The sequence below is a fragment of the Hyalella azteca genome, unplaced genomic scaffold, assembly GCF_000764305.2.
Source record: "Hyalella azteca isolate HAZT.00-mixed unplaced genomic scaffold, Hazt_2.0.2 contig6926, whole genome shotgun sequence".
NCBI lineage: Eukaryota > Metazoa > Arthropoda > Malacostraca > Amphipoda > Hyalellidae > Hyalella > Hyalella azteca.
Genome location: NW_025937066.1, coordinates 279,829 through 297,856, shown reverse-complemented (window position 1 = coordinate 297,856; position 18,028 = coordinate 279,829). Strand labels below are relative to the sequence as shown.

General features: G+C 39.0%; 1 protein-coding gene across 2 annotated transcripts; it reads right to left on the bottom strand.

Moving 5' to 3' along the window:
- Window positions 1-380: 380 nt before the first annotated feature.
- Window positions 381-17,198, bottom strand: LOC108680224. 2 transcript variants are annotated; one of them, XM_047881049.1, is made up of 12 exons: window positions 17,136-17,198; window positions 14,255-14,380; window positions 13,689-13,884; window positions 12,971-13,243; window positions 8,792-12,673; window positions 7,968-8,116; window positions 7,141-7,253; window positions 6,657-6,756; window positions 5,858-5,938; window positions 3,733-3,848; window positions 2,699-3,501; window positions 381-2,386 (listed from the first exon to the last, which is right to left on the bottom strand). In XM_047881049.1, the coding sequence occupies exons 2-12, from the start codon at window positions 14,365-14,367 to the stop codon at window positions 2,054-2,056; spliced, it is 6,159 nt and encodes a 2,052-aa protein (XP_047737005.1). In that variant the 5' UTR covers window positions 14,368-14,380; window positions 17,136-17,198; the 3' UTR covers window positions 381-2,053. The 2 variants fall into 2 exon arrangements, with proteins under 2 accessions (XP_047737005.1, XP_018024498.2); XM_018169009.2 differs by having other exon boundaries at window positions 2,714-3,501.
- Window positions 17,199-18,028: the final 830 nt, after the last annotated feature.

Below are 18,028 nucleotides of genomic sequence, written 5' to 3'. Positions count from 1 at the left end.
GCAGCCCGCACAAGAAAACGAAGAAAGGAAGCCCTCTAAACTTAGAACAGTTTTCGGATACCGCTCTGTTACACATCACGCTTTTTGGAACTAAACGAGTCCCTTGGAACTAAATAAAATATGCAATGGTACGCTAGGATACCCGCGTCAGAAGACCTACGGGGTTCGCACTCGATTACTGCTAAATTTGATAGATAATTTTGGATAAATCATCGATCAGTACCATGACTTGCTATTTCAATAAGTCAGTGAACACCAATAAATCGATGAAACTGCCAGTCTTCTCATTGTCGTAGGAGATAAACTTCCAGATTCGCGGGATATTTAGAGAAATAATTAGATAACTATTCATTATTTATTAATTAATACCAATTTCAAGTTATTATCAAAATTAAAAACGAAGCAACAAAACAGAAAATAACTTCAAAATGCAACAGAAAATAGGTAATACTCCAACTCTTTAGATTCACCGAGTCACCCGAGGTGTTTTTTGTTAGCGCTTGCTTTCCTTTATTACGAAAACATGGCAACAATTATCTAATTTATCAAACTGAAATAGTGGCGACTGTTTATGTTACTGTCACACAACCACAACGCAACAATATTTCAACCAATCAAACTGAAATAATTGAAGCAGTGGAAATTACCTTCACACGAATGCATTCCATTTCAAGCTCGAGCAAACTATACCCACACAACAACACAACCACGAATAACAATCCACTCAGAGTTCATCAAATCGTTCACCGTAAACACGCTCGCAGATCAATTAATGATGAAGCTGTCGTCAGTCCGTTCATGACGGCAAAAATATCTCATCATTCTTTGTTCTCGTCTGCACAACACTTGACAGCTGGGCAATGCAAGTGCAAGGGAGTAACGCGATGATATCTTACGCTTGCGTAGCATAGAACAAAGCTCTAAATGCACACAAAAAAAATTGACTAAAGGAAGAACAGATAAGAAGTGCACTCGATAAGTCAGAATAATAGAGCGATGATAATTAAAGTTCGAGAAGTAAGTTTCCTAATAGTGGGCAGGCAAAAACATTGATCATAATATTCATCATGAATTGACGTGAAAAGTACAAAACATCTGCCCTTGAAACCAGATGGATAGCTTGTGTATAGAACGAGAACGAAGATAGTCAGAAACACATCAGGCGATATTGTTCTCGTCAAAGAAATGCAGAACGGAGTTGAACGGCGTGTTACAGAACGGAGTTAAATCGTGGCATTGACGAGAAATATGTTGAAATGTGAAAAATAATCATCTTTTTCCGTTATTCTAAACACAATAACGTCTAGGCAATCAAAATACTTTTAAAAGAGCCCCAAGGAAACAATAGCCGGTAGTAATTAAATTTGTATGAGTAACTATTGCTAACCTCAGATGAAATCGGACGGTAACTGAAAGAGTAGCTCTCTGCCTGAAGAACAGATAAGAGCTAGAAACAGGTAGTAAGATACCCTCCTTGCACTGTGCTCAGATGATAAACCTCCAAAATTGTAAGAATTTTTATTGCCTTGCAATCGAAAAGTGAAGGAAAATAGAAGCTATTGCTGGTAAAAGAGAGGGGGAATCGGCAGAGAACTTCTCCCAATCGTTTAGCAGCAATGCGCTTGTACCTAATTTTGTTTGGTGGATTTCATGCCAAATAAATATTGTTCAGTATCAAAGTGAATAGACGAATTATAACGGAATACGATTCATACGAGAGGAAAATCTCCAAGACCTAATTGAGCACAACTTAAAATACAGTGGGCGAGGACATGTCGGTGCAACGAGCAGCTTCACGCTGCACCTCTTTAGAAAAAAATACGATACAAAAGCATCGGTCTTGCTAACCTCCTTTTTGTGAAGCAAGTCACAACTGTAATTCAAACTTGGTTTACATCGCACGTTGCAATGACCGTATTAATCCTAGTGAAGAGCGCTAAATAAAATCAAGCTATTCATGCAGGAGAAAAGAAGTATTTTCTCGAACGTGAGGCAAAACATATCGTTTGCTTTCAATGACTTGAAGCAGTTTGAATTTGGCTTATTAACTAAATTATCGAAGATTTATATCATCATCATTAGTTTCAGCATCAACTTTTTTTTCTTCTTTCATGGCATATTGACTGGAATCACGACAGAACTCGTTTTTTTGTGGATCTATGAAATATTCTGTTTTGAAAAGAGGGGTTTCCGTGGGCTCTTCTTTACTTTGCACAGAGACCAAATCTACAACAGGTACACTTTTCTCGATGGATGCAGGGTGGCAGGCAGCGGGGATACGGTTGGCTAACTCCGTGGAAGAGCTGCAAGACTGAGGTCCTGGCGAGCTCACCTTGCAGGACGTGATGCTAGGGCTCTGCACTGAAGGACACCCAGCCAAAGTTTCCTGAAAACAATAACCTTAACAAATATTTCATTTCAATTTAAAATGCACCATGAAACCTCAAATGAACGTATTTTATGAACAAATGACGATTCTTTGGCGATCTGAAGCCATTCACATTCGAAGTATTTGTAAATTCGTCAATTTAATAACTTGATTGTCGCAATACTTGGTATCCAAGAAAGGTAAAACGTATTAACGGTCTAATAGTAAGGAATGGCAAAAATAATTGTATAAGGGTAATATTTCCATCAGCTCAAACAAGAGGAGTTACAGACACCAACTGGAGACATTACGGGAAGTTGAATTTTTCCCCTCAACCACTGGCACCTTTGGAAGTACGATGGAGGGCTGAAAAGAGCGGATTGCAGCTGATGTCGTCGCAGAAGAATACGGCATTGAGTGCAAATTTTCATTGCAAATTATATTTTCGTTAGCATCAGCAAACAAAGAAGTTGAGATCGGACGATCTGAATTTTCCAAGCTCGCCGGAATCGATACTTTTTTGGTTTCAGTACATCTTGTAGCGGGCAACGCTGATGAACCGTAGCATGAGGTTGGTAACTGAAAGTCGGGAAAACCAGAGGCAGCATCGTCAAGAATTGGATATGGAAGACATTGAGGAGAACGGTAGAATGTTTGATCCGGCGCCGGAAGATGACTATTGTCACTATATTGTAATTTTGTGACTAAGGAAGGATCAGATGCACAACTTTCTAAAGTTTTGTGTAGATGACTGGAAAATTGTAAGTGCGGAGCAAGGCAGTCAAATCCTGAGGGTATTCCTGTGTCATGACAGTCGATTGCTGTTCGTGCATCACCAACAGTAGATGTCGTAGGCTCCATGGATGACGCCATATATTTCTGTAGGCGAGGTGCTTCCTTTATGTTACTACAGGAGAAGTATCCTTGATGCAAAGATGTTGAAGCCAAAGCGTTGGCGCTGGAGGCCGACATAGCAGGGATTTCTGATAAAAGAGGCCAAGAAGAGGAGAGAATCGGATCCAATGTAACCGACGGAGGTGTAACACGGGAGTCCAGTGGCGGGCATAAAGTGGAAAGCGTTACGGTGCGGTAGAACTGCTTTTGCATTGCCGCTTCATTGGCATAACGGGCGCCTGCAGAAGATGTTACAAAGCTATAAAAATGCATGAAGAAAGTCGAATCCACAGTTAACATGAAATTACATTCAGAGTATAATATAATCCTATAATAGCATATAGTATAATCCTATAATACCAGAAAAATGTGTCGAAGGCTCACGCGATTAGCATGGGTTCATGTTGATGCAGTAAAAACTTTTCACAGAAGAAAAATATATCTTAAATTGACTACTTCTGGCGATTCACCAGTTAGAAGAAGAGCTTTCTTGTGGACGCAGTGTAAGGTTCGATGCAGCTGTGGCAGACTGGCAGCGTCGTCACTCAGCTCGCTTACGACGCGCACCAACCCGCCAGCAACGCCCCTGCAAGGTAGTGTTGTGTACTTGAGTGTCGAGAAGTGCGGGCTAACCACATCATGCTAAACCTATTCACATGGACAAAATGCTGTTCACTGATACAACATATTATAACTAATGATGTGTACTTGAGTGTCGAGAAGTGCGAGCTAACCACATTCATGCTAAACCTCTTCATATGAACAAAATTCTGTTCACTGATACAATATATTATAACTAATGATGTGTACGTGAGTGTTAGGAAGTGCGGGCTAACCACATTCATGCTCAACCTATTCACATAGACAAAATGCAGTTCACTGATACAATATATTATAACTAAAGATAATGCTCTTTAGAGTGGATAAGTGCGGGCTAACCACATTTATGCTAAAATGGTTCACACAAATACATTTCAACGACACAATATAGTATGAAGATGCTTCAATTTAAAAAAAAGATCATTAAATCAGTAAATGTATTAATGCTGATGAGAGAGGTGGGTAATCACATTCACCCGTCAACAGGTTCACACAAATAATATGCCTGTAGACTACTGAACTTTCTTACGACTATTATATACAGCAACACTATACCGTAAAATGGGGTTACTTTGACCGGCGGGGTAACTTTGACCACTTTAACGTTTTTTTTAACAAAAAACCCCCAAAACTCAAAAACGATTTGACATAGAAAAATTTTATCAATGGCCATCAAAGGCCTAATACTGAGGCTACGTAACACAATAGAAAGATTTAAAAAGTTTGCATATCTAATAGGTTAAAAAATTAATAATGTGACCCACGAAAAAGAGCTATTATTTAAAGCCTGTCGGAGTACCCAACACAATTTTTTGGTAAAATAACTCCAGGTTTTGATGCATTGTAGTAGAACTCTTCTAGTTACATATGCAAAAGACAAATTTTAGGAAAGTGTCATAGTTTGCCAATTGGGGGCGCCGCCCCCCAATGGGGGAACTTTGACCACCTAATGGCAGCCGTGACGGGGTAACATTGACCGGCTTGGAAATTAAGTTAAAATTACCATAGATACCTATTAACATATTTTATGTTTGATACACCAATTAATGTTTTTTTCTTTATGTTTCAGACTCTACAGAGTCTTATATATGGTAATTTTAACTTAATTTCCAAACCGGTCAATGTTACCCCGTCACGGCTGCCATTAGGTGGTCACATTTCGCCCATTGGGGGCGGCGCCCCCCATTTGCAAACTATGACACTTTCCTAAAATTTGTCTTTTGCATATGTAACTAGAAGAGTTCTACTACAATGCACCACAACCTGGAGTTATTTTACCAAAAAATAAAATTGATTTTACCACCCGGTCAAAGAAACCCCAAGAGCTGGGGTAACAAAGACCATCACTTTTTTTGAAATTACATCAAAACTATGAGAGGCAGGAGCCAGCAATTTATGGTGAGTGAAGCTAGAGTATAGACCTGTATTTTGCATGTTTCAATTTTAGTCTAACTTATCTAGTAAAAAAATGGCATCATTTTGAAAAAAAGTGGTCAAAGTTACCCCATTTTACGGTATACTATTAAATAAGCCCCAATTCAAAAACTACTCTAAATTAGATAAATATATGGATGATAAGTCATGCAGATGAGATATATTTCTGAATTCTGTTAAGCTTGATTTGAGCAGCAGTGTTTTCGATGATACCAAGTGAATCAAGTTATTATCATTGGGGAAGCGACAGGTTCTTACCACCTGTATAAATGTCTAAGATTCGTGAAGCGTGTCAAACCAATAGGTTTTGTTGCGCACTGCATTATAAATAATCTGACTTGTAGTAACCGTTGCTTGTCGTATACGTTACTATCAAAACACGTTTAAGTATGCGTAGTAGCCGACTTCTCGTCTGTAATTAATGTGTTTGGCTTGAAAAACCGTCAGTGGGAGTGGGTAGCTGATGGAGTTAAGAACTCACAACTATTTTCGATAGTGTTGGCAAGGCTTCACGACACTAGGTTTCTTATCTAAGGCAATGATCATGCGAGATTTTCTTACCGTCGGAGCATCCGCAGATTGTGGTGAAGCGCGGAGAAGAGACTGCGTTCGAGGGCGCTGGAAGGTCGGCTCTTCAGTGCTCTAGAACAGGAGTTTACAATATCGAAGCTATCAGTCTCAAACGATGAGTCGAAAGTACAATAATGATAAACTATAATTTGATATTTGACACGATATAATGGTGAACTATAATAATAACTTATCTGCAACTTACTGAGCTAATAACTATATATAAGAAAGTAATAAATTTTTATAAATTTATCAAAAATTCATTTTATATTCATGAAAGTCCTTAAAACTGTAAATTTAGAGGTAATAAAATAGTTGTTACAGTTTAAATACGATATATCATTGTGACAAAACTAACGCGAGTTAATGCACCTCACTATGTAAACGGTATCATGTTAGAAAAAAAAAATCCAAGCTGAAAACCAATTCTAAAAACGAACATAAGATAATGCCTAGTCATACGGCGTGACGAACTCAAACCACTCAGACATGAATTTGTTGCATTTCAACTACGTTTTGATACCCGCAATACGTTGACACTTGCAGAAAACGCAATCAAAATTAAGAACGACTTTACGAGAGCAAAAAGGAAAACAGATAATCATTAATTATACAAACCAATTTACAAAAGCTATAAAATTTTGACATCTTTTGCATCTCACAAATGGAATGATAAGATAAATAATAGTTCACATACAAAACATTAGGGTAATTGTAAAATTATTCTGTGGGATCTCGTCAGAAAGCAGATAATATAGGCAATAAAATAATTGTCACTTCTTTATCGTACAAAGCAATGCATCGCCTCAAGGAGGCCTTGGAGATAAGGATGAGATGGTATGCGGGCTGTCGTCCCAGGACGTCCCTCGACATGTCGCTCACCATCCACCCTGCAATGCAAGGCACATAAATTATGATTAATAATGTCAAAATAACTCAAAATTTCCATTGGGTTAAGAGATAAGAGTCAAGATTTTAGCCTCACTAGCCAAGTAATACACACGATTTTAGTTAAATAATCAATAGTTTCTTTATTATTAAGGTAGCAAAACCAGATTTTATTCAGCAAATCAATCAACTCCTCATTAGTTGAGACTCCTCACGCGACTTGCGTCAGCCAATAAAGAGGTTTATTTACATGTATTTAAGCAAAGTACGATTGTAGTCAACGGAACAAGAATTTTCTTGAGTATAAGAAAAGTAGAGAAGTATTAGTAACAGTAGTGTTTCCTATCTGGAAGGTAGAGAAGACAGTTCTTAGTCATTTTAAATACCGAATCTAGAGTCAAGAAGTGCCGTGTGATGCAACAGCAGAAGCTGACCAGAGCAGAGGCGAGGGGTTAGGTTGCTCATGATGAGACGAGCGCCCATTTCGTAGGTATAAACTCTGAACAAAGTTCAGTAATTACACACTTTTATTAGTTCATATGATCAGAAAATACATTCATTTTAAATCACGTTCAAGGTATAAACACTATATATATTTGGATGACAGGTGATGCTAGTGTCACAGGTTGTGAATTAACTACAACCTATGATATTGAACTCATTGTTTCAAGCTCTACCTGAGGATCGGGCTTCGTTGACTAAGGTAGTGAGGGATAAGTAAGACGCATAATAACGTATCTTGTCCAGATAACGTATCTTGTATACGGGGTGGTAATTTACAGAGTTGCGATACAGAGGTATAAGCTACGGCATCGACCGTAAGGTCGGAGAACTCTACCGACACGCTACATCGCGGAGTGCTCATCAGCTACTGGGGGGTTTTACTTAAGTTTGCTTGCCCTTTTATTACGTTCGCTTCCGCCCACTACTGAGGTCTTGATCGCGTGATCCATCAAGTGTCTATCAGATGTTGACTCGTCCTCAATCTCTATCAGGTCAAGTGAATTGACATCGGACACTAGCGGAAATAAGAATCGAATAATCCGCCAATTTGTTAATTAAATTTACTTAAATGCGTCGCCTTAAGACGTTACATGGCTTGGTCTCAAGTCAAACTGTAGGTAACTCGGAAGAACGCTCACCCGAAATGAACCTAATTAGTTTTCATGTAATTGATTTTCAATACAAAGTCTCAATTTTAAAGCGTGAATACCTAATGGCCGGATGGCAGAGCACGGCGTTCCACGCTTCGTCGAGCAACATAGCGGCGAGAGCTGAGGATCTCATCAACAGCAGACCGCCTCCATCTTCTATTAGACTGGACACGGGACGGTACAGCAGCCGCAGCTTCACCAGCAGTTTCTGTAAAACGTCTTACAAAATAAAGATGTTGCACAAACCAACTATGTTGTACAAACAAAGATGGATAAAACAAATATTTTGTACAAAACAGAGATGTACAAAACAAATATGTGGTACGAAACAAAGATGTTGTACAAAACAAAGATGTTGTACAAAACAAAGATGTTGTACAAAACAAAGATGTTGTACAAAACAAAGATGCTGTACAAAACAAAGATGTTGTACAAAACAAAGATGTTGTACAAAACAAAGATGTTGTACAAAACAAAGATGTTGTACAAANTTGTACAAAACAGAGAAGTTGTACAAAACAGAGAAGTTGTACAAAACAGAGAAGTTGTACAAAACAGAGAAGTTGTACAAAACAGAGAAGTTGTACAAACAGAGAAGTTGTACAAAACAGAGAAGTTGTACAAACAGAGAATTTGTACAAAACAGAGAAGTTGTACAAAACAAAGACGCTGTACAAGATAAAGATGTTGTACAAAACAAAGACGCTGTACAAGACAAAGATGCTGTACACAACAAAGATGTTGAACAAACCAAATATCTTGTACAAAACTTTCAGCACTGAAAAAATGAAAAGAAGACATGCCATTTTTATACTAATCTTGGCCCTCAATACATAAATATGATTAACAATCAACATAACTACAATTAAAATAAATAAAATGCCTGAAATTGTTGGCGTTCATCTTCAGAAGGCATGAAGATGCTGGCATATTTGCAGTTGGTCAAGTTCTCGGCGTGAGGTTGAGCTGCTACGGGTGTCGACTCAGCGACGTCGCGCAGAGAGCAGCACGGCCACTGACACAACTCTGCCGCTATGCGTTGCAGCAGCACAACTCGTTCGGTGCCACACGGCGGTAGTGGCGGTTTGCCCACCACAGTGGAACTGCTCGAGAAATGAGCCACGTCTTTCATGTGTATGTTCTCATTTCCAGGACTGGATTTGACAGCTTTTTCTGAGAAAGACGACGGATGAGAGAATGTTGACAACGAGTTGTTAGAGTGATATACGTTCGGCCTATTCGTTTCAGACATTTCTGTCTCCGGTTTGCTCTTTTCACAGATTCCGACATCGAAACTAGTTTTCATTGATGACGGTTTTGCTTGTGACCTAGCGACTTCGACCGTTCCTAAATCAAGAGAGCTGTGGTATGAATCTCGCACATCGTGCAACTTCAGTAACTGGTCCTCAATGTAAGAATTAACTTTAGTTGTGTTAGGGCAAGAATTCCCAGATGCTTTTAGGTCCTGTGCGCGCAGCAGCGAGGTCAAGTAATTTAGTCCATCTCTAACAGAAGCATCGTTTCTCAGCAGTGCAGCGTGCTCATCCAAAATTTTTCGGTCTAAAGACCTCATGCACGAGATTAAGCTCGAGACCGAGAAGCCTTCCCCGTTTTGTTGAATGCCTCCTGACGTCGCGGTAGACATAGAGCTACTTGGTAATGCATTGTATTGGGCACCATGAAATGAATTATTCGTGCTACACTGTTCACCCTGAGCCGCACTAGCTGGAACTTCCTTCCTCAAATTGACTGACGCAGAAGCCATCGAATCAGCATTGATGCAACTTGTGTGTGTTTGGCTAATACTCGGATGAGTTTCAGATTCAGGAGACTGAAGTGCCATGCACGCGTTTGAAGTATCAAGCACCGAACGACCGAGAGCGGATGACGTTATATTTCCTATTGAAGTGCTCGATTGCTCAAGTTTTTTAGCTGCTGAAATATCTGGAAGGAGGCTTGCTGAAAGGCTGGAATCTCGAAGAATGCTTGGTGGGTTCGAGCACTCAAAAAAAGTGTCAGCGAAAGAGTTGGGTTCCTTCGTCATACCTACAGTTACAGAAGAAACAAATCCATCATGAGGGAACTCTAAATGATGACCACCGCTTGGATACTCCAAGTCAAATTCCGAGTAAGAATTCCCAACATGATTAACAGAAACGTCTTCATTCCTCACAGACAAATCGAGAGGCTCGTTTTGGTTTTCAAAGTCAGGAGAGTTATTTCGATTCTCTTCGAGAGGCAGCTCGATGGAAAACGATCTACGGTTAATGATGGCAGATGCAGGCTCACTCCGACTCACAGTGTCACTTACAGAAGAAAATGAGCAGGGTTCTGCATGGCTCAAGTTCGCAGCTCCCGCAGTAATGTCCAATGCTTCGTACGTACTGACGTTTGCATTGAGATCTTCTACTAAAACATATGGCACTTTCAAGTCTGATTTTAGCTCCGATTTGAGCTTCTTAAATGGACTTGATACAAGCGATGGGGTAGCTTCTTTTCGTTTTCCGCAAAATTTATCGACTAATGTTCGAACTTTAGAAAGTCCATCTTTGAGAGTTTGTTCGGAAGCATATTTAATTTTTTCAGAGGAGTACTTAGGCATTTTGACAGAATAACTCTCACTACCAGTCTCATCAACTTCAAGTTCTATCACCGCCGCACAATCTTCCGAAATCGAAGTTTCTGATTTTGTAAAATCTTTATTGGTCACAAAGCTGGATGTTTTCAATTGAGTTAAATTACAGGCTTTTGGGGAAGAACTGAGTAAAGAGAGGAGACGCTTGATTTTACTCGTCAATATATCTTTATCCGTGTCTGGTATATTCATGTCCTTGAGTGCACGTGTCAATGACTCCTCAGTTTCCAAGGCCTCCTGCAATGCTAGAGTTGTTAACAACATGCGGATTTCTTCGTTTGATTCTAAGTCCGATAAGAGTTCTTTGGTGTCCGAGTCCAAATCCGAAATCGACAACACTCCTGAGTCGACACTTATTTCTTTTGAATCAGATTGACCACGTTTCTTTAATTTCGAAGTTTCATGTTCAAAGTTTTTAGGTTTCCGCAAACCTTGGACAGTGTTTCTTTCCTCAGAACACTGAATTTCATGTTCACTCCAACTCGAGTCTGGAGATGCACTTTTTAAACACTCTGAGTCATGTTTTTGCAAATCAGTCGTTAGATCTTCCGATGTTACCTTGTTGGAGTCTGGGCCACTGAACCTACACCTAATATTCTTCTCGAGGACACTATTTTGTTGGGCATTCCGCTTGAGTAGTTTGCTCGACGATTCTTGCAGATTTGGAACATGGACTTTATCAATGTTTGATGGTAGCACGTCAGCATGGTGGGACTTTGGAAGTTTAGACTTGCTACTTTCTCGAGGCCCAATAGAATGATCTACCTTGAAACTATCGTCAGATTCAGGATGGAATTTATTTGACGGATAAATTTTGCTGTCAATCGGTGAGGTATTGACTTGCATTTCATCGGCTCTGTTGTCTTCTAAAGGACCACTTTCCGGCGCAGGATCGACTGGCAAATTTCGGCACTCGGACTTTGATCCCTTTTCGAACAAATTTACTCTAGGTACATTTATGTTCACAGTTTTTGAACCTGTACGAGGTGAATTCACGCTTTTCTGCTTTACTCCATGGCAATCTTTAATAACTTCCGCAATTTTACGAGCATCTCTGGTGGGCTCGGAACCTTTCGAGATCACAGCGTCTCGGTGACTATAATTTTTGAATGGCTTCTCGGTTGTTGTACGTGTGCATCTAGATTTTTCTTTTTCAAAGTTTGAATATTGTTTCGAGTCACGTTTTTTAGGACAAACCTGCGTATTTTTCATACAGCTACTAGTCTCTTTCTCGGAAGTCATGGAGCAAACGGGGGCTCTCTGGACAACTGACGAGTTATTTTCTAGTTTATGCTGAGCAATATCAGGCATATTAGAACAGTTCCGCAATGCTTCAAATGGTATCACAAACTCAGCATCCATTACGGTTTTCTGGTACCGAGGACAAGACTCTTTGTGACGATGTTTTTTCGTGCGAGAAGTTCTTTTTAGCATGTCCATTGCTTGCCGTTCCTTATCCGTCTTCTGCCTTTTTTTGTAATGCTTTTCGCGTCTACAGGAATGAGATATTTCCCGGCGATCAGGATCTGGGATTTCATTGTGAATTCCTTTCGAAACTGCGTGGTCTGCATCAATAGGTTCTGGTTGGCTCTCGTCTTCAATTATCATTTCATTAGTTGAAGTTACAGATTTCTTTCCAGATGACAAACCAAGGGAAAAATTTTTATTAGTAACCATATTGACTAAAGATCGCTTCCGAGGTACTTTTTCAACTTCCTGTCCAATCTTGGATGTCTCAGTTGAATGTTCGTCAACAGATGGATCAGCAACTGGTTGAACAGCAGACATAATTGGAGTTTTGTCTGTCTCTTCAGTTAGCCTAGAGACTGCCGATGATATTTTAGCTCTCATTACATTAGGAATATCACAGTTGGTTGTGGTAATACGTTTGGTTGCAGGCGAATTGCTAGAACATGGTCTGATACTCGCACCGCACTTGCTTGAATCAACAGTTTGACGGGACATCTTTGCATCTTGAACTTTTACCTTGTTTGCAGGGGTACAGGACAAAAGTTCATTTTTACAATTAGTAGATAATTTCCTAGCTCCAAGTGGTTCTTCAGAAGCTCCTGATTCTAGTAATAGTTTGTCTTGAATTCGATTTTCTTCAGCCTTCTTCTTAATAATTTCCTACAAAAAGAGGAAGATTCATCAACTTACACATAATATAAAGCTACAGATACAATAATAAAGGCAGCCCATGTTGAATTAAATCCTAACCTAGAACAAAAATCTAGATCATTGATATTTTCATCACGTTAAGTGACGGTTTCACATCAAAAGATGTCATTAATTTTATCGTTATTATTATATTGTATTGTAATTGTATTATTTTTTTCTTAATGCTAGACAATCTGCCATCAACCTCGCCAAGATTATACGCATTATTAAAGGTTTCATTTAACGAATTGTTAGATAAAAACTCACAGCAAGAGAAACTAGATTGCTCATCATCAGCAGAGGCTTGATTCTTGATACGAAAATTATGAAAAGGTCTTCACCACATCCTTGAGTCGCTGCATTAACACCCACAGATGCTGGATGATCAATGGATTTGACAGCAGGGGCAAGGGAATCCTGAGTACCAGAAGAATTTGGGGGAACAAGACCAAACGCCAGGGAGGTTGCGCAGGAGGGGAGGATGACTACTTCTGTGCAGACATTTCCAGGACTCCTCACAAACCCGCAAATTGCACGTGGCTGGAATAAAGCGCGATCAAAAATAGAATAAAAAACTTCTGTTACACAAAATACGTTGAATTTATATTCGTACAAATTCCATAGAATTAGCAGTAAATGCAAGTGGGTGATAGCAAGCTTAGTAAGTATGGTTTAGACTTGGAAAGGAATTAAGGTGGTTTTCACTTTACTGTTTGGTGTAGTAACTTTAAAAACAAACTTCGAAATTCATTTTTCCATTTCAGACTCCAAACAATATTGATGTAATTTGATAATAAATCCAACCATCTACAATCTAATCCATTAAATGGTAAAAAAAATTCTATATTCACATATCTATCTTCAGTCTCTACAATAAGATCTACAAAAACAGGACTCTACTTTTCACAATAGCATACAAGAAATTACACAAGTATAAAAATTTGAAATATTATTTTATCTACAATAAACATTTTCTTCAACATACAAATAGGGTTGATGACAATTCTTTTGATAGTTTTTTGAAGGCAGAATTTTCTGAAGAAATCGTAGCGACCGTGACTGTGTTGTTGTTCACAGCAGTGGGATGTATGAGTGACAGCTGAACAGGCTTGTCTAAACCTAGCATAACATGAAGCACTTTCTCTGCCCGTCCAGTCGAGTCAAAGGCCAGTTGAGAGCCTCTGCAAAATAAAAAAGAAATGGTTATTCTAAATGCCAACGAGTCTGCCAAAAGTTCTAACCTTGAAGTGAAAGCATCAATTTCAAGAGTCAAAAATATTTGATACATGACAAGCTAGTCTTCTCCATTAAGTGTCAACAATGAGAAAATGGAGAAACTATAGAATTTTAGTAAACAACACCTGTATTGCAAAAAAATTTCATGTATGAAAGCGGTTCAGAAAGGATAAGGGCTGAACCAAGAAAAAAATTAGAACTTGGCCATCTCAAAGTTGATCAAAGAAGACAACTACAGTTTGTAAAGAACTTGAATTTAGCACGAATTTAGTACCGTATATATAAGAGGAGCATTAGAGTTGTTTGAGAACTTACATGGGAGGAACATATTGCAGACCATGGCAGGTGATGGAAGCCTCACCAATGCAACAGACACCAACAACTAAATTTCCTTTCCAGACACACCACGGATCACAGTGGGAAGACATCACACATGATTATCTGATGGGTAAAAAGTAAGTTAGTTATAAATACAATAGTTTTATAATTTCTGATCCTAAATTACAAGATGGGAATATTAATATGCCCAATATAGCATATAATTTTTAGACTTGGAAGTCTTTGCATATGCCCATGTCATACAGGCTGAATGCAAGTAATTATCCAGGAGAAAATTGCATTTTGGAGACACAAAACAATTTAAAATGTCTAACTGCTCACTTTCCAAACATGAATAAGAAACAATGTAGACAAGTGAATGCATTACCATACACACATTAGAACATACAATAATGAAAATGTGTTTATGATACAAAATAGTCTTGATACTTGTACTTTATATGCTTGACTCAGCTTTAAATCAAAAGAATTGATCAAGATTTAGCAGACAGGAATTTTGAGCAAATTTGCCCATAAAATATTTATTGCTTAATAGAACTAATAAGCACAGATGGAATGAACAAACAGAAGCAAGCACAGCTTAATTTATTCCCCGGACATGGGTGATATTGGTTTTTATATTGGGCAGATTTTTGCTAAATTCTCCAGCCACACACTTAAGAAAATGTAGGATATTGGGGAATTTTCACTTGCAAACAGGGCTTCCTGGAATCAATGGACCATGTGGTACATACACGACCATCTTGATACCAAGCAATACCACACAGACTGGGTGGTGGCAGCCAACACCTAATGCAGGCCATTGTCACTAATACTGCAATGAATGCAGTCAATGGCGGTCAAAATGCATACGAGTATGGCTGAGGATACAATCGTGTACTAGCACAACCACAGCTGTCACCACTGTTGGCAGTAGCCAGCATTATGTTAGTTCATAAACACTTACTGTCACCTGCAGGCTGCAAGCATATGCCTTTGTTCACAGACACTTGTTGAGTGGATACAATTGCATCAATGGCAGCTGCCAGTGGCAAAAAGTATAAATTAAATGTGAGCATGATCACTTATATATGCAAGTGCATAGCAGCCTGGTAAGAGAAGATCCTCTCATAAAACAATCTGCATCTCCTTGGAAACTAGATAAACTTTTAGATAAAAAAAAAACTATCAGCAGGGTGGAATCTAGGAATGCCATTTCATACATCAAAGATTGATCCAGCATGGTAACTTTAGAATTCAAAAATATTAGCTCTAAATAAATGAAAATTCTAGTTTTGATTTACAGATTCAATGTGATAAGTGCACTTGTTCATATTACCCTTCCATACCTGAACTCTACACTGCCTACAATAAAATCCAGAAAAAATCCAGTGAACCTGTGGCTGCCACCTGTCAGTGCCAACAAATATCATTATATTATGCCATTAATGCTAATCATGATAATATACTAACTTCAGCCAGGCAGAATTTCAGAAATGATTGCCTTGCCAGTTGCCATTTCAATTATTTAACAAAAATTCCTAAGGGTCCCTTGGGGCCTTGATAAATCCAAAATTATTTGAAGAGTTGCTAGGTAAGGTATTTTGATCCAATATGCTATGTGCCATTATATATGTACACTGTACCTGGAAAAGTAGCAGGTGTCAGTATTCAGTAAGAATGTAAGATGGGTCTGATCACTCTGATGGTATATCCCTCAACTTTGTCAACTTTCCATGATATTCCACAATGTAGCTTACCAAAGGGGTTCCTGTAGTCTGTAGATATCCCATTATTTTGATCAATTAAATTGGAGAAATTTTAGTGAGATTAGTCAAGGGTTCAAAGGGCTCATGAAACAACATTTTAGTGATAACCGATAACCAGCCAATTTTTTTAACTTTGCACATTTCTTTTTTATTTAAATATCAAAGTATCATTTTTCATAAACAATAACCTAGAAACAAATACAACTGCATTCTTTTATGGCAAAAGTGATTATTTTTATAGGTCTACCATTTATATAGGCCTAGCAGTCATGCAGTCATGCTATTTGCTGTATAAATAACTAGCTAACTGTAAGGGGTCAGTCATTCACCCCAGTCTGAGATTCTTTTCATTTTTTTTTTATGTTCTAGCAAAGACTTTAACTTTAAGGCAGAGTAAATATATAATATTGGATTAAAAATGATGCTGAACAGTGAACCCATACAAAATTAAGGAAAAAAATTAGCTCCAACAGTTTTGACTTTTGACAGTGACAGACATCAGACTGACAGACAACAGTGACAATCAATGAATCATCAAAAAAAACATTCTGAGGTCAGAGGTCAGACTCAAGAGGTCTTGCCATCTTGGCAGTTGGCAACTTGGCACTCAATTTACCTAGTATGTTAAAGAATATGTTAATTTGGTATCCATATAAAACAGCTGACAAATTTCCCCCTGCATTTGCAAAGTTACAATACCTATCCTACATGGAGTACAACTACACAGCCCACAGGTAGGGTCAATAAGTCAGTTCTACTTCTAAAGAACTAGCTACCTAGAAGTAAGAACTGTCTGTCATCTTAGCAAGTTAGAAATTTTAAGACTTATTCAGAATAAATTTATTTGGGTAAGTTTTAAAAATTTTATTGAAAGAAGAGATTGGAACTTCTATTATGACATGCCGATTGCTGTGAGCCCGTGGCTGCCGCCTGGCGCCTGCCGCACCGGCACGTCCTAAGGTCCAAAAACATAAAGCATGATAGCTAGCTAGGCATAGAAATAAGCGGTTCAACGAAGGGCTACCATTGGCGTTAACGGTTATTCGGTTAACCATGGCGTGCGCCGTGCTGGCACGGTGGCACCAACTATTTAAAATAATATTTTTCACCTTTTACACAAAGGAGGTAATTCAAGCACCTCGTTTACACAGTATAACCGTAACCAAATTGAATATTAATTGCACTTTTAACCTATACATAACTAACCGTAGTTTATTTCACTTACCTTCAATTGCTCTTAATCTTATTGGTCAACTTAATAGAAATGAGGATCAAATTTTGAAAACAAATTGATAATTTTTTTTCATTTGTGTCATATTTTATTAATTTTGTTTACCATTGCCGGTAGAATATTTCGAATTGATTTATAGGTATATGTAAAGATAGCCTAAAACTTACTTTTAGTATTGAATTGAATTGTCGGTGTAGTAGGCACTCAGGCCTGTTCACCCTCAGCATAGCCGCCCCCATTAGGTTACACGCGCAGATGGTGCACCCCAGGTGACTGCAAACTGAAAGGCTAATGGTAGCACTCAGGATCGAAAAGGCCCGGTCGGTCCGCCCAGCAACTGTCAAGCCTGCTCTTGAAAGCGCTCACAGAGGGGGCAGTTACGACGCTGTCAGGAAGGCTGTTCCATACTGACACCACCCTCTGGGAGAAGAAGCTTGATCTCACATTTCTTATACTGCGTTCTTTGGCGAGCTTCAGGCTATTATCTCGTGTATCCCTTCCGCGGTAAAGATGCAGCTTCGGCCGGTCGGCATCGTAGGCTCCATGGACATACTTGAAGACGTCAATCATATCCCCTCTCAGTCTGCGGTGCTCCAAGCTAGGCAGGCCCAAAGCTACCAAACGCTCCTGGTAAGGCTTCTCTTTGAGACTTGCGATCACTTTGGTCGCCCTTCTCTGGACATTTTCCAGGTCGGAGCAGAGGGTCTTGTGTCGCGGCTGCCATACTGAGTGTCCGTATTCCAGAATCCAGAACTGGCCGAACAAGAAGAG

Coding starts and splice junctions, on each gene's coding strand:
- LOC108680224 (XM_047881049.1), bottom strand. CDS start 14,367: ATGTCTTCCCACTGTGATCCGTGGTGTGTCTGGAAAGGAAATTTAGTT. Junction 13,885..14,254: donor CTGCAATATGTTCCTCCCAT/GTAAGTTCTCAA, acceptor TTTATTTTGCAG/AGGCTCTCAACTGGCCTTTG. Junction 5,939..6,656: donor TTGAGGCGATGCATTGCTTT/GTACGATAAAGA, acceptor CTCCTGTTCTAG/AGCACTGAAGAGCCGACCTT.